Source organism: Lytechinus pictus, chromosome 6 (assembly GCF_037042905.1).
Source record: "Lytechinus pictus isolate F3 Inbred chromosome 6, Lp3.0, whole genome shotgun sequence".
NCBI lineage: Eukaryota > Metazoa > Echinodermata > Echinoidea > Temnopleuroida > Toxopneustidae > Lytechinus > Lytechinus pictus.
The window spans coordinates 3,881,319-3,895,418 of record NC_087250.1 but is presented as its reverse complement, the minus strand read 5'-3'; the positions used below and the strand labels follow the sequence as shown (position 1 = coordinate 3,895,418).

Here is a 14,100-nt window from a genome sequence, read left to right as displayed (position 1 = left end):
TCATATACTAATATTTGAAGCAATCTTAATGTGGAATAATGCATAACGGAAATTCCATATTTTCAATCACGGTAAGTTTGGGTAACTATGCCTTTTAACTAAATACCATTTCCGTGCGCATTATGACAATATTCGAGACGTTTGTGAATTTAAGCTGTATTTAGGGTCTGCAACTAATAGACTACGCACACGTTGCTGGGCGTTTTGTATCGCGATAGCTCTGTGCGCTGGGTTTGTTCGCTGGCTTGCTGCACTATATTCTGTGCGCTGGGTTTGTGCGCTGGCTTCAGCCTGGTAACAGACCTGGGTACCCAACATTATAACAACAAGAAGAAGAAGCATGCTACTGACGATTTTCTGAGTGGGGTCGGTCATGCATGCCAAGGACGGAGACAAGTAAGACCTGGATAGATGTATTGGTACGTTTACTTTATTTTACTGCTTTTAACGTGACTACAGATCGACTATAAACCTTTATCCTATAGGCCTAGGATAGAGCGATTTATATTTAATTGAGAGTCTTCACAGTCTTGTAACGTTAGGTCTAATTAGGACTGACTTCGTTCCGACCAGGCCGGCGAAAAGGGTATCAACGGAGGGTGCCGCTGCATCCCCAGGCCGGTTAGCCATCGCCGGCGAGCTCCTCCTTCAGCGCTTAGCCATCCGAATGTATGCAGCTTGATTGTTTTGAAGCTAGCTATGGCTTGGTCTTGGCTTGAGTAGCCTTAAGGGCTTGGTGATAATGTGAAATATTGATATCAATATTTCACATTATCACCAAGCCTTGAGTGACGTAGGCCTATAGCTCTAGACACAAAAATCTGTCTGTTCTCCTCAGAGTCGGAACAGACTTTTCTGTCTAGCCTAGCCGACGCTAGTTCGGAATCGTATCTAGATTTGACCCATAACTCCGGCGTGGAGATATCCTACTAAAACATACCCAAAATCAAGAGTAGGCCCATAATAATTATTTTCTTAATTAAGAATACCTCACTAAACATTTATATACCGTGGTCATATCTACCAATCTCTTCTTAATATCATGATTAATCAACCTCGATCCATATATAGGGAGAGAGTTGGATCAAGAGAGGAATCGAGAGAAGGGGGGGGGGGGGCGGGGAGGGGGTCCTGTTATAACTATAACAAGTCAGACATTTCCAAAGCTTAAATAATTACACTTCCAAGTACTGTTGTGAATGTGATTGCCAGCTAGGTGAGTTTAAAAATTAACGTAAACCCACACAATATCATTTTGAAATATTACTTTTCTTAATTACATATACTGATATAGGCCTAGATCTACCTCACCTTACATTTACGTACCGTCATCATATATATCAATCTATTCTGATTATCATGGTAATCACACCATGTGAACCTATCAATATAGAGAGAGGGGTAGAGAGAAAAAAAGAGAGAGGGGGAGAGAGGGAGAGAGAAAGAAAGAGGGGGCAACGGGGGGGGGGGGGGGGGGGGGGGGTGGCGTTGGAAAAAAAATAAGCCTTCTCATAGTAAATTTTTTTTGGGGTGCCCCCCAAAAAAAATTGTGCTCACTACCCCTGGCGCCCAAGGGGGGGGGGTGGCGGTGGAAAAAAGTATTCTCATAGTAAAAAAAAATTTTTTGCCCCCCCCCCCAAAAAAAAAAAAAAAATTTTCGCACGAAGTGGGCCCCTTTTTAGGCCCCCTCCCTTGCCACCGGCTGGATCCGCCCCTGGGCTCAGTTAAGACAAAAAGAGAAAATAAAACTATAATGTCAGTCAGACGTATTCACAGTCGAGAAAGAGTATAGAAATGTGTTTTGCGTAGCCAGGGGGGGGGATATGGATACTTTATGACAATGATAGAATGATGATCGTGGGCTGGAGGGATTATTTGCTATTGACGGGGGTCGACCCAAGTGTGTGTACACAAACATGTGGTACATAGCCTACTCACAATATCTCACATCTATTAATGTTCTTATTATAGTAGTATTCTTGTTGTTACTTTTGTTCTTTTTTATTGTCATTGCGAGTACCGGTAACTGGGCTTGAACATACAGGAAAAGTACATCTTTAATGTTCTATGTGACTATAAGAAACTTTGTTAGGATACTCACATAGCATATCAATGATGAAAGAAAATACTGCAGTTATGAAAATATTAGTGGAATATATGTGATATATCTGCTGTATAACATCCCATCCCTTCACATTCGAACCTGGTAAGGATGCATTATGCATACCCAAAACTTTTTTTCTTTTATTCATCACTTTTCATTTATTTATTTCTATTCACTTTTCTTTCCATCTGCAGTATAGTCATCATGGAGAAATTGAAAGATTTCCTCAGACAGAGAGGGCTGAAGGAAGACATAATCCAGAAAATGGTTGAAGATAAGGTTAGTACCTGTACAAGAGTTGGCTGCAGAGTTTTGAGCATAACTGTAAAGAAGTGTTGCTACTTTTCTGCCGTCCAATGACAAAAGGACGCCTGGGAAGCACCCTACATTGCTTCATCTCCAAAGAAGGCAAAATGATACCATCTCATCCATCTGCTGGAAATGTGATGAAATGCTGTTGGAGAAGTGATGCTTGGGGTGCAAGTCTTGTGTCAAAGACACACAAATGCACACACACCCTAACACACCTGGACACATGTACACCCACACACACAGAAGACAAAGCACACATCTAACAAGATACTAAGGCAGGGTTTGAAGAGAGACATATACAGTTCAGTTCAACAGTTCAAATGAGGTTTTATTTCCAAAAATTCAAAACATAAAATGTCTTTTTAACAGTAATTTATGGACTAAATTTCGAATTAAAAAAATGTTTTCCCCCCCCCCCCCACTCCCCCAACAAAATTTGTAGTGAATGCTGAACTGACATCATTTGTGGCCATGCCCTTTGATAACCCAGAGGGGCACATGAGATTTGAATTTAAAAAAGGTATGAATAAAATCAATGAATTATAAATATTAAGATAAAGGGATACTTTTTATGGGAATTTAAGAAGGGGAGGGGGAGGCTTTAGACTCCTCTCTTTCTATTAATTATAAATATTATTATTGTTATCATCATCATCATTATTTTTATTATCAGAAGACCTATTATCAAATATCAATATTATAATAGAAAAGTCCTGCACCCATTCGGCAAAACCGGGGGTGGAGGGGGGGGTGGGGGCATTCCACGCAACGTGACGCGACACTACCCACCCTTTCGCACAGCACCAATTTGGAGAAGAAAAAAACAATGAGTTGTGATGGGGAAGAAAGAACTTAATTAGGAAAACTACATTTAATATTGCACCTCAAAAAAATTATTCGCAAGTCCAAAATGCGTGCTTCTGATTGGTTGAAATTGAATCTCAAGTCCAAAATGTGCGCTTCTGATTGGTTGCAGGGGGTGGTGCACAATATTGACTTTTGGGGAAGATATCCAGGTGTCTATCATATCATATTATTTTATGTTAATTCAATATTCAGTAAAGCTAAGATTTTATCTTTTTGTTTGTTCTTATTAGGTTGATGTGGAAATAATCCCATTGCTTGATGATAAGAAACATCCCAGTACATCCCAGCATATGGAGACCGGGTAGCAGTGGTAACATTTTGCAAGTGTGAATCAGGGCCATCATACTCTACTAGTTCACCAAAAGCAGCAAAGCCATCAATGGTAGACAGATTAAAAATTAAGATCAAGAAATCTCAGAAGAAAAATATTGGTAACAGGAATGCAGAAAAAGAGGAAAGGAGGGTGGAGATAGGGTGGAAAGACTTTGATGTGGCCAGTATGGAGTACAAGCAGATTCGAACATCTAAGGGTGGCGGAACGAGGCATCTAAAGTTGGGGAAAAATGCAACAGCTGGCGATGTCATCAAGGAGGGGAAGAGACTTTTCTTTCCAGATAATATGTCATTCAGAGGTCATGTGGATGATTTCTATTTCCATGTGGAAGATTTTCGAGGAAAGCTATTTTCCGAGGGTAATGTAGAAGATCTGTACCTAGAGACAGAAGTAAAAATGTTGCGGATATATATTTGCTCAAAGAAGAAGGGAAAGAGTCAAAAGACATCCAATGACACTGACGAAGACATCTCATTCTATCCTGATGAGGCAGATGAGGACTTGGATGAAACATTACCAATGATTCCGTTGACTCCGGAAACGGGTATTAGCCATACTGCCATTGAGTCAGTAATTGATCTAACCCTCTTTGAATTAGTACCACAACCAGAACAGGAGCAGGAAATGGAGTCCGATCATGAGCAACCGAGCACTAGCAATGCTCCACCCTCAAGAACTGAAGGTCTTGCTATTGAGGAACCACTACTAACACAAGGTCTACAAATTCTGGGAGAAGAGTTGGAAAAGCGTTCATTGGTAAAGCTGCACAGATGCATGGTTATAACTGAACTCCTGTGTATTTTCAAAGCACCTGATATGATGACATCCCCTCTAAAATTCGAGTTTGTGGACGAACTTGGAATTGATGCAGAAGGAGTGTCGAGAGATGTTTACACAATCTTTTGGAAACAATTTTTTGAAATGTATGCTGATGGGGAAGATTTCAGAGTTCCAGGTTTGTGCCCAGAACTAGGGCCAGAAGAGTGGAAAGCCGTTGGAAGAATCCTTGTGAAAGGATTCATAGACCACAAAATTTTCCCTCTTAGAATGGCACCAGCTTTCGTCATTGGCATGCTATTTGGTGAAGATGCAGTCCTGCCTGACACTTTGATGGAGTCTTTCAAGCTTTACCTAAATGATGGAGATCGAGCTTGTGTTCAGTCTGCACTGTCTGGAAACACAACAGAGGAAGAGCATGAAGCACTCGTTGACCTCCTTGACCGAGAAGGTGGGCATACCATACCAAAAGAAGGGGAATCATTAGCACTTATGTTCCAGTTGGCGCAAAAGGTCATCATCCAGAACGGGAGCTATGCGATGCAGTGTATGAGGGAAGTTGTGACTCCTCAGTTGTTAAGCAAGCTTCCAACCCCCTCGGTAGTTCTCAGCATATACCAAGAGCTCCAACCTACAACAAAGAAAGTCTGTGAGATCTTTTCAGCTATTCCATCCAACCAGGAAGAGTCAAACACTGTGCGTTTCCTCATGCAGTACATTAAGGGGCAAGACAAGAAAGGATTGAAAAAATTAATGCATTTTCTGACAGGATCTGAAGTGATGAGCGTTTCCAAAATAATGGTTCAATTCACGTCTCTAGAAGGTGCAGGCAGGCGACCAGTGGCACATACATGTGGGCCTACTCTTGAACTTCCAAGTACCTATGGAAGTTACCGGGAATTTCGCCAAGAGTGGGATTGTGTATTAGCATCAGGATATATGAACTTTGATTTTGGTTAATGGCTACTGGTTACTCGTACATTTCCTCCAGGGTACTGCACAGTTTCAAGTTTAATCTTGAATTTTGTTGCTTTATATCTTAAATTAATGCGGGAAACTGTCAAATATCGGTGTATTGGCTTTGAGAAACATGAAGGCTTACCCAAGTTCAAAGTTGACTTCCCGTACGCAGCATGCATCATTAATTAAATATGCAGCATAAACATAACACTACCTGACTACATTTTGCAGAAAACCCTTTATTTTTGTCCTTTATTAAACTTCCTCAGAACAACTCATTGCTTTATGAAGATGAAAGTAGGCTGTCTTCTCTAATTGTTTACATTTATTAATTAGCTTGAAATTTGCAGGTGTGAGACATATGGCAGTGATAGCAATTGTGCATATTTGCAAAGGTTTAGTATTAAACATCTTCATGCTTCAGATATGGTGTTGAAACACCAAAAAATTATATTGAATGAATTAATATGCAGAAATCAATCTGGTATTTATACATACAATGTAGTGTATCACAAAAGTGTACTCTCAGAAAATGGCTTCCCAAGTAACTTTGGTACCAAATGTATAAACGTATTTCACCATTTCAGATAAATGTGGGTGTGCGTGATTCAGTGATGATCTCATTTTGCCATTACATTCACTCTTTGGTGGGCATAGACGATTTTTGTGAAAGGTGAACAAATCTTCTGTGTCACTTTTGGAAAATCTGTTTACTAACATTACCATAGAGACAACCACTTCCCGCTGCATTTTTTTTCTTGCTCCGAATATGCTTTGATTGGATGAATATAGATGTATGTACATTATTCAATTTTCCTATTAATAATGAGCTCAAATTTATCAAAATGGTATTTGACATCAGAAAGAGACAAAATTGAAAACCAATCCAAAGAAAGAAGTATGTGCAGTAATAAAGCCCCAATTTAAAATAGGTAGATTTTATGTCGATTCACTCTTAAGTAATCGAAATGAGGTATTCTACCCTATAATTAAAATGATCTGTTGTTAAAATGTACATGATACAAGGCATATCATGTTCAAAGCACTTAAAGAGAACCTTCATTTTGAATTAGATTAATGTAGGACCAATTTGGTTCACGAAGAGAGTTCAAGAGACTGTAGAATATCAATGTTTTTGTACAATGATGGTGTTAAATTCAATGACTATAATATGCCAAATATTTTGTACATTTTGATACACTGCACTTTGTTTTGATATTGGCTCTTCTTGCCAAGATTTTCCCTTGTTTTCATTGTATAAATGGGCTTTTTTTAACATGATGTTTCTATAGAAGAGAACCCATCTTTGTTTAATTAACAAGTGAATTTTGGTTCACTGTTTTGAGTTTAAATCATATTAGACCCAGGAATTCCACAAAGAAACACAGAACAGTCATAATATGATGTTAAAACCCAAGGGGGGGGGGGACTCAGATTTGGTTCTGATGGGAGTGTGTCGCTGAAGCCGCAAAACCCAACCCATTTTTGTCTCACCTGCATAGCAGAGTGAGACTATAGGCGCCGCTTTTCCGACGGCGGCGGCGGCGGCGTCAACACCAAATCTTAACCTGAGGTTAAGTTTTTGAAATGACAGCATAACTTAATATGTATATGGACCTAGTTCATGAAACTTGGCCATAAGGTTAATCAAGTATTACCGAACATCCTGCATGAGTTTCACGTCACATGACCAAGGTCAATGGTCATTTAGGGTCAATGAACTTAGACCATGTTGGGGGAATCAACATCAAAATCTTAACCTAAGGTTAAGTTTTTGAAATGTCATCATAACTTAGAAAATATATGGACCTAGTTCATGAAACTTATACATAAGGTTAATCAAGTATCACTGAACATCCTGCATGAGTTTCACGTCACATGACCAAGGTCAATGGTCATTTAGGGTCAATGAACTTTGGCCGAATTGGGGGTATCTGTAGATTTACCATCATAACTTTAAAAGTTTATGGATCTGATTCATGAAACTTGGACATAATAGTAATCAAGTATTACTGAACATCCTGTGCAAGTTTCAGGTCACATGATCAAGTTCAACGGTCATTTAGGGTCAATGAACTTTGGTCAAATTGGGGTATTTGTTGAATTACCGCCATAACTTTGAAAGTGTGTTGGTCTAGTTCATAAAACTTGGACATAAGAGTAATGAAGTATCACTGAACATCCTTTGCGCATTTTAGGTCACATGACCAAGGTCAAAGGTCAATGAACTTTGGCCATAATGGGGGTATCTGTTGAATTACCATCATAACTTGGAAAGTTGATGGATCTTTCTCTTGAAACTTGGACATAAGAGTAATCAAGTATCACTGAACATCCTGTACGAGTTTCAGGTCACATGATCAAGGTCAAAGGTCATGTAAGGTCAATGAACTTTGGCCACGTTGGGGGTATATGTTGAATTACCATCATATCTCTATAAGTGTATGGGTCTAGTTCATAAAACGTAGAAATAAGAGTAACCAAGTATCACTGAACATCTTGTGCGAGTTATAGTAGTTTTCAAAATCAGCACTGCTGCTATATTGAATCGCGTGATGCAGGTGAGACGGCCAGAGGCATTCCACTTGTTAAGGTTCATTTTGGCGGAGAAGGGAACCCATTATTAGGGGTTTTATTAAGAATAATTACCTTTTTGTGCAATTTATCGACGAAATGGGCAAAAATATATAGTATAATTTTTTGGGCCAAAAAGTCGCCCATTAGAGCGTCACACTCCTGTACTGTGTATACCTTACTAGGCATGTACCCCCCTCCCCCCCCCCCCCCCCGGTGTTCAAGGATATTGGATTAAGTGGGTTTATGAAGTGACATGAAAAGAACATTCAGGGTGGTGTGTTTTAATGTTGGACCCAAGGATATACATGTATCGTGAAGATCCAAGAGAACCTTCATGCCATGTTTTATTCGGATCAAATGGGTTTAATATGGTGTTGTGTTTTAATGTTATTGGTCCAAGGCATATAATGAAGAACCAAGAGAACCTTCAATTCGTTTACTTTACGGTATATTATTGGAAAAAGTTAGTTATTTAAAGAAGAATTGACCCGTTGAAGACGAGCTTATTTTGCTATAACACACATTTCCCGTAGACCCCAGCCGGAGTATAATCAGGACTAGTCTTCAACGGGTTATTAGGACTTTCATTTTGTTGTGTTTTGACTATCTACCAATCTTGCAAATAACCATGAACATGGTAGGTAGGCGTATTGCTTTGAGAACAGTTATGGTGTTGTGTTTTAATGTTGTTTGGTTAAGGCATATCATAAAGTACCAAGAGAATCCTTCATGTTGTTAATTTTAACTGGACCAAATGACCATAGTGAAAGAACGTTTATGGCGTTTTTGTGTTTTATTGTTATTGGTCCAAGGCATATTATAAAAAACCAGAGAAGTTGGTTTAAGAAGAATTAATGATACGACTTTCATTTTGCTGTGTTTCACTATCTACCAATCTTGAAAATAACCATGTACATTGTCCCACTTGCAGATTCCATTGAATGTGTGTTTTTGGTAACATACATGTACTTGTAGGGCTCCACAGTCCACAGTAAATTTGTTTGGTTCAGTGCCACTTTCCATATAGGGTCAATATATGTTTTTTGTTTTAAACTTTGGGGCCTTAATTAGATGGTCACAAGTAACGCATACCCACAGCTGCTGGCCCATGCAGTGCCATAATGCTACTGAGTCCATGAGTCCGAGTTGTATGTATAACACATAGAACATCAAAGGCAAGTCTGGAAGATAATCAAGTTGATTTAATTACATGTAGTAATATGACATGAACAGAACAATTACAATATGTCCAAGGCGAACAAAGCAGTAAGAAAGTTGAGTATGAAAAACTTCAATAAAATGCTTAAGATGCCTACATAGTGCCTATGTAGTCCTTATAGATTTTGTACCGAGATCTGTGTCAATCTTTTTTTCTACTTTCAATAAAAAGTTACAAGAAATCAATACTTGTCCATCACTTTGAAATGTAAACCTCCATTGACTCATTGCTGAATTATTTTAGTTCGACCTCGGTTATCTGGTCGGGACCGGCCTTCATCCAGATAATTGATTTGGCCATATATGAGAGACAAGTCCTAGACAACATGTCTCTATATAGAGCATATCCTATTACTTAATTAAACTGGTATATGAACAAACTTATACATTTAAATGGCAAGCTTTTGTTCCAGACTTGTTTCATTTTGTTTGTACAAAATTTAAATAAAACAAAGTAAGAAACTTTCCCTCAATCTTGAAGCAAAGAGTGAGGAAAAAAAATTCCTTGCCAGATAGTGGCCAGATAATCTAGGTCAAACTGTGTACAAAACCAATGATTGGCGAGAAGGCAATTAGACTATGCTTATTTCCTTAAGAAGAACAAAAAGGAAAAACTTAAAACACACCCACATGAACAGGCATTGTTTGTATTCCTTGGTTAAGTTGGTTTGAACCTATAGCTGCTGCACCTTCAGACAGAATTAATTGTTAAGCAAGTGTGTTATCTCACGTCGAAGAGCTACATAAAGAAGTCGAGCACCGTGTCGGTCTCTTGGATACTCGTACCCAACTTCATTCATCACGATGCAACAGAGTTCAAAGATGTCTTCATCACATGGTATTGTTTTTCTGAAAACACATTCCTCTTTGCATGCTTGCATACGTTCCTGGCTCACACCATGCAGATAATCTCTTGTAGTGTACAAAGACGGCAAGTTGAACATGATGTTTGGGCGGCCGCTAGGAGCTTGGACGTTCCTCGATGGTCTAATGAGATGCCGATCCCATACATCTACCACTTCATCAAGCTCAGCCTGCAATTGAGATGGGAAAGAGATAAAACGGCGTCATTTAATATTTTAAGCATAAACCAGTATACCGTCAACAAAAGACACAAGGGAGGAAACATGAAATTTAAAATGTAAAATGTTTGGCAATATTCTATTCGGCACTGAAGCATGATTAAACATCTATGGCTTCGGTTACTAAATGCTATATTAAATCAGGCCCCTGAGAGCAGCACCCCTGACCCTTTGGAGGGGGGGGGGCAAAGCTACCCTGCAAAAACGCCCCAACTTTTTTTTACATTGATCCTTTTGAAAGTTTGATCAATATCCAACTTCGTTACTTCTTGGGGATCGACATTCTGAAATGTCCAGAACCAGATCCTTGCGCTGCTTCAATTCATTTGCAGTGCGAACAAAAAAGTTGATCACTGTAAAAGAACAATTAAAGGCCTAGATCTATATGATATTATAAAGTAAAGTTAAAGATTTTCTTCTAATCTTAATTTCTGATTCTTAATTTTGGTCGATGGTCATGCAAATCTAAAATGGAGGTAAAAATTGCCATTGCTCTTACCTGGATGAGATGTAAGAAACAAAACCGTAGGAGATTGACATCTACGAAATTGCCAATGAAATCACCGTCATCTTGCAAATCGCGAAAAAAATAGATCCAAAATTCCATGCACTCCCTTCGAAGGAAGGACCACCAGTACTCGATCCTTTGATTGGCGGTGCTTGGACCTTCTAGATAACTGCGAATGCCCGCCATGCCATCTTCGTCGTCCTCACGGAAGAACCTTTGAAAGTCACGCACATATCCATTCTCGGTACCTAGATCCCCACGTACAACAGATGGACATCCTCCGATGTCTGACACCTTTTCTATGTAGTACCCTCCAATCACCTTCGGGTCTGATGAAGTGTGGTAGGCGTTCATCCACATTATTTTCCTGGAAAACCCATCGATGCAGCCATTAATGCATATTCCAAATGCTTTCAGTTTGTCGTAGCTGTCCAGATGCCACAAAAAGTTTGGCCCTTTGGATGAATACCGACGTCGCCTCAGTCTTCTCCTTCTCCTCTGAGTTGTCCCTTCTGGGTCGACAACTCCAAGGATTATCCTTACATCTTCCTTTTTACAATTGATATGATGTGCCCGACATTTTTCAAACATCCATCGGTAGCCATGCAGACGACCCGATCCCTCGACCTGCTTTAGAATAAAGTCTACAACCTCACCGATGTCACTGTAGTTTTTTCTCCTTGACAGGCCATGCTGTCTGAGCAGCCTTTTCAAATGACGGAAAGAAATTACAATTCCACACTCTGTGGCAAGAATCGTAACTATGTCTTTGTACATGAGTCCCATTTCAAAGCATATCTTTATCACTGCATTTCGTTCTTGCTCTCGTTCATCCATTTTTGGCTAAAATGGTCAGAACAAAGTCAGTAGTTTTAAAGAAGATGACTCTGAATCGACTCTAAATCGCTCTAGCATAGGCCTTACGAAGAATTTAGTCCAGACGCAGTAAACGAATTATAAGTGGTGGTAACGACTTATAAGTGGTGGGAACGACTTATAAGTGGTGGGAACGACTTATAAGTGGTGGGAACGACTTATAAGTGGTGGTAACGACTTATAAGTGGTGGGAACGACTTATAAGTGGTGGGAACGACTTATAAGTGGTGGGAACGACTTATAAGTGGTGGGAACGACTTATAAGTGGTGGGAACGACTTATAAGTGGTGGGAACGACTTATAAGTGGTGGGAACGACTTATAAGTGGTGGGAACGACTTATAAGTGGTGGTAACGACTTATAAGTGGTGGGAACGACTTATAAGTGGTGGGAACGACTTATAAGTGGTGGGAACGACTTATAAGTGGTGGGAACGACTTATAAGTGGTGGGAACGACTTATAAGTGGTGGTAACGACTTATAAGTGGTGGGAACCACTTATAAGTGGTGGGAACCACTTATAAGTGGTGGGAACGACTTATAAGTGGTGGGAACCACTTATAAGTGGTGGGAACGACTTATAAGTGGTGGGAACCACTTATAAGTGGTGGGAACGACTTATAAGTGGTGGTAACGACTTATAAGTGGTGGGAACCACTTATAAGTGGTGGTAACGACTTATAAGTGGTGGGAACCACTTATAAGTGGTGGGAACCACTTATAAGTGGTGGGAACCACTTATAAGTGGTGGGAACCACTTATAAGTGGTGGGAACCACTTATAAGTGGTGGGAACGACTTATAAGTGGTGGGAACGACTTATTAAAAAAATATTGTCATGCATGTCCCCTCCCGGGCTCCGTATCAGTCAACATACTTTGAAGGAAAATATTATGAATACATACTATTTGTCATTGTCTGTGCTTTCCAGGGAGTTTCCCATTATCTCGTCACTTTCCCTTATCGTAGAGTGTGTACTACTTATACGTTGCGTGTCCCATCACTGCATGTATGCTCTTTAGGGGGGCGAATATTAATTAATGCCCCGAGTCTAGTCTCCTTTGCCCCCCCCCCCCCCCCCCCCCCCCCCCCCGCTTTACATCATAACAGAAAATTCCAACAAAACTCGATGGAAGGCAGTGGCCGAAATTAAGAAAATTATCACATTTTGATCAGTTATAGAATCAGCCGCGGCTCGATCGTACCGTATCAATAGGCCTTACAAGGTAAAGTGGGTTTTTAAGCCGAAAACGGATTATAGTTAAGAACAAACTTCATTTTCGGACTGACGACCTATATTTGATTGAACGACTGCCTTTGGATATATGCCAGATGACCAGACAATTAAGCAAAGCCTTTTCATTTTTTTAAACTTACAAACATATAGGGCCTCTGTATATTTCGGAATAAGAAACATATAGCAATAGTTTTGTGGGCCTACTGTACAATCATGTACACATCATGTCTTTCCCCCTTTTCTTGTTTTTTCTGTTTCCTTTAATTCATCTTTTTTTAATTTCTAAATGTGTTACTCTCTTCTCGATGTAAATATACTAGGCCTTTCCTTTCACTTTTACTACAACACCCAACCCATCCCCTTTCTCTCTCTCTCTCTCTATGGCTCTCTCCATCTCCTTAATTTCTCATTCTCTCGTTTAATTACCTTCTTCCATCACTTGACCTTAATTTTCATATTATCATGTTCAATCCTGTTCCTAAATTTCAGAATGTTTCCATTATTGTTGCCTATTTAGAAACTCAACTTAATTGATTTTTTTATATGAATTTTGATTAGGAATTTTGAATCTACGTTCGAATAAAATTAATCATTCTATCAAATCCTATCTCACTAAGCATGTTAAGAGAATAAAGAATAGGCCCGCCCTACTATATACACGCAGTCTCGACTGTAGTCCCCCCACCCCCTTCCCCCATGACTTTTGTTTTTCACGTATTAGTCGAGTAAAGAAAGACTATTCAAATAATCTACTTAAATAGGCCCTGTAGAAAATTTCAAGGCAACCTATTTTCAGTACGTGCGCGGGAAAATATATATAATTACTTAGGAAACATACGGCCCACCAATCAAATATTTTGTGTAGTGTATGGAAAAAAAATAATATGACCTTGCCTTGGTCAAAATCATTGAAAATAAAAAAAATAAAAAGAAGTACACTGTATAAAATTTGTAAAGAAAAAAAAATATTTCAATGTACGATGGAAAATATATTATTGTTTCTTGTTCCTCTTTCTACTCCAATCTTCTTCTTCTATTCTTCTCCTGCTCCTCCACCCTTCTCCTCCTCCTCCTTCTTTTCTTCTTCTTCTTCTTCAGCGTATTTCCATTATTGTTGCCCATTCAAAGACTCAACTTAATTGATTTTTTTATATATCTGGAATTTTGCCTCTACGTTCGAATAACTAGTGATCATTCAATCATCCAATCTCACTGAGCATGTTAAGAGAATAGACCGGGCCTACTATAC

General features: G+C 39.3%; 1 protein-coding gene across 1 annotated transcript; it reads left to right on the top strand.

The window, feature by feature from the left end:
* The first annotated feature begins 319 nt into the window (after nucleotides 1–319).
* On the top strand, nucleotides 320–9,547 carry LOC135154498 (uncharacterized). Its single transcript, XM_064100711.1, has 3 exons — nucleotides 320–419; nucleotides 2,299–2,383; nucleotides 3,514–9,547. The coding sequence occupies exon 3, from the start codon at nucleotides 3,663–3,665 to the stop codon at nucleotides 5,352–5,354; it is 1,692 nt and encodes a 563-aa protein (XP_063956781.1). The 5' UTR covers nucleotides 320–419; nucleotides 2,299–2,383; nucleotides 3,514–3,662; the 3' UTR covers nucleotides 5,355–9,547.
* Nucleotides 9,548–14,100: the final 4,553 nt, after the last annotated feature.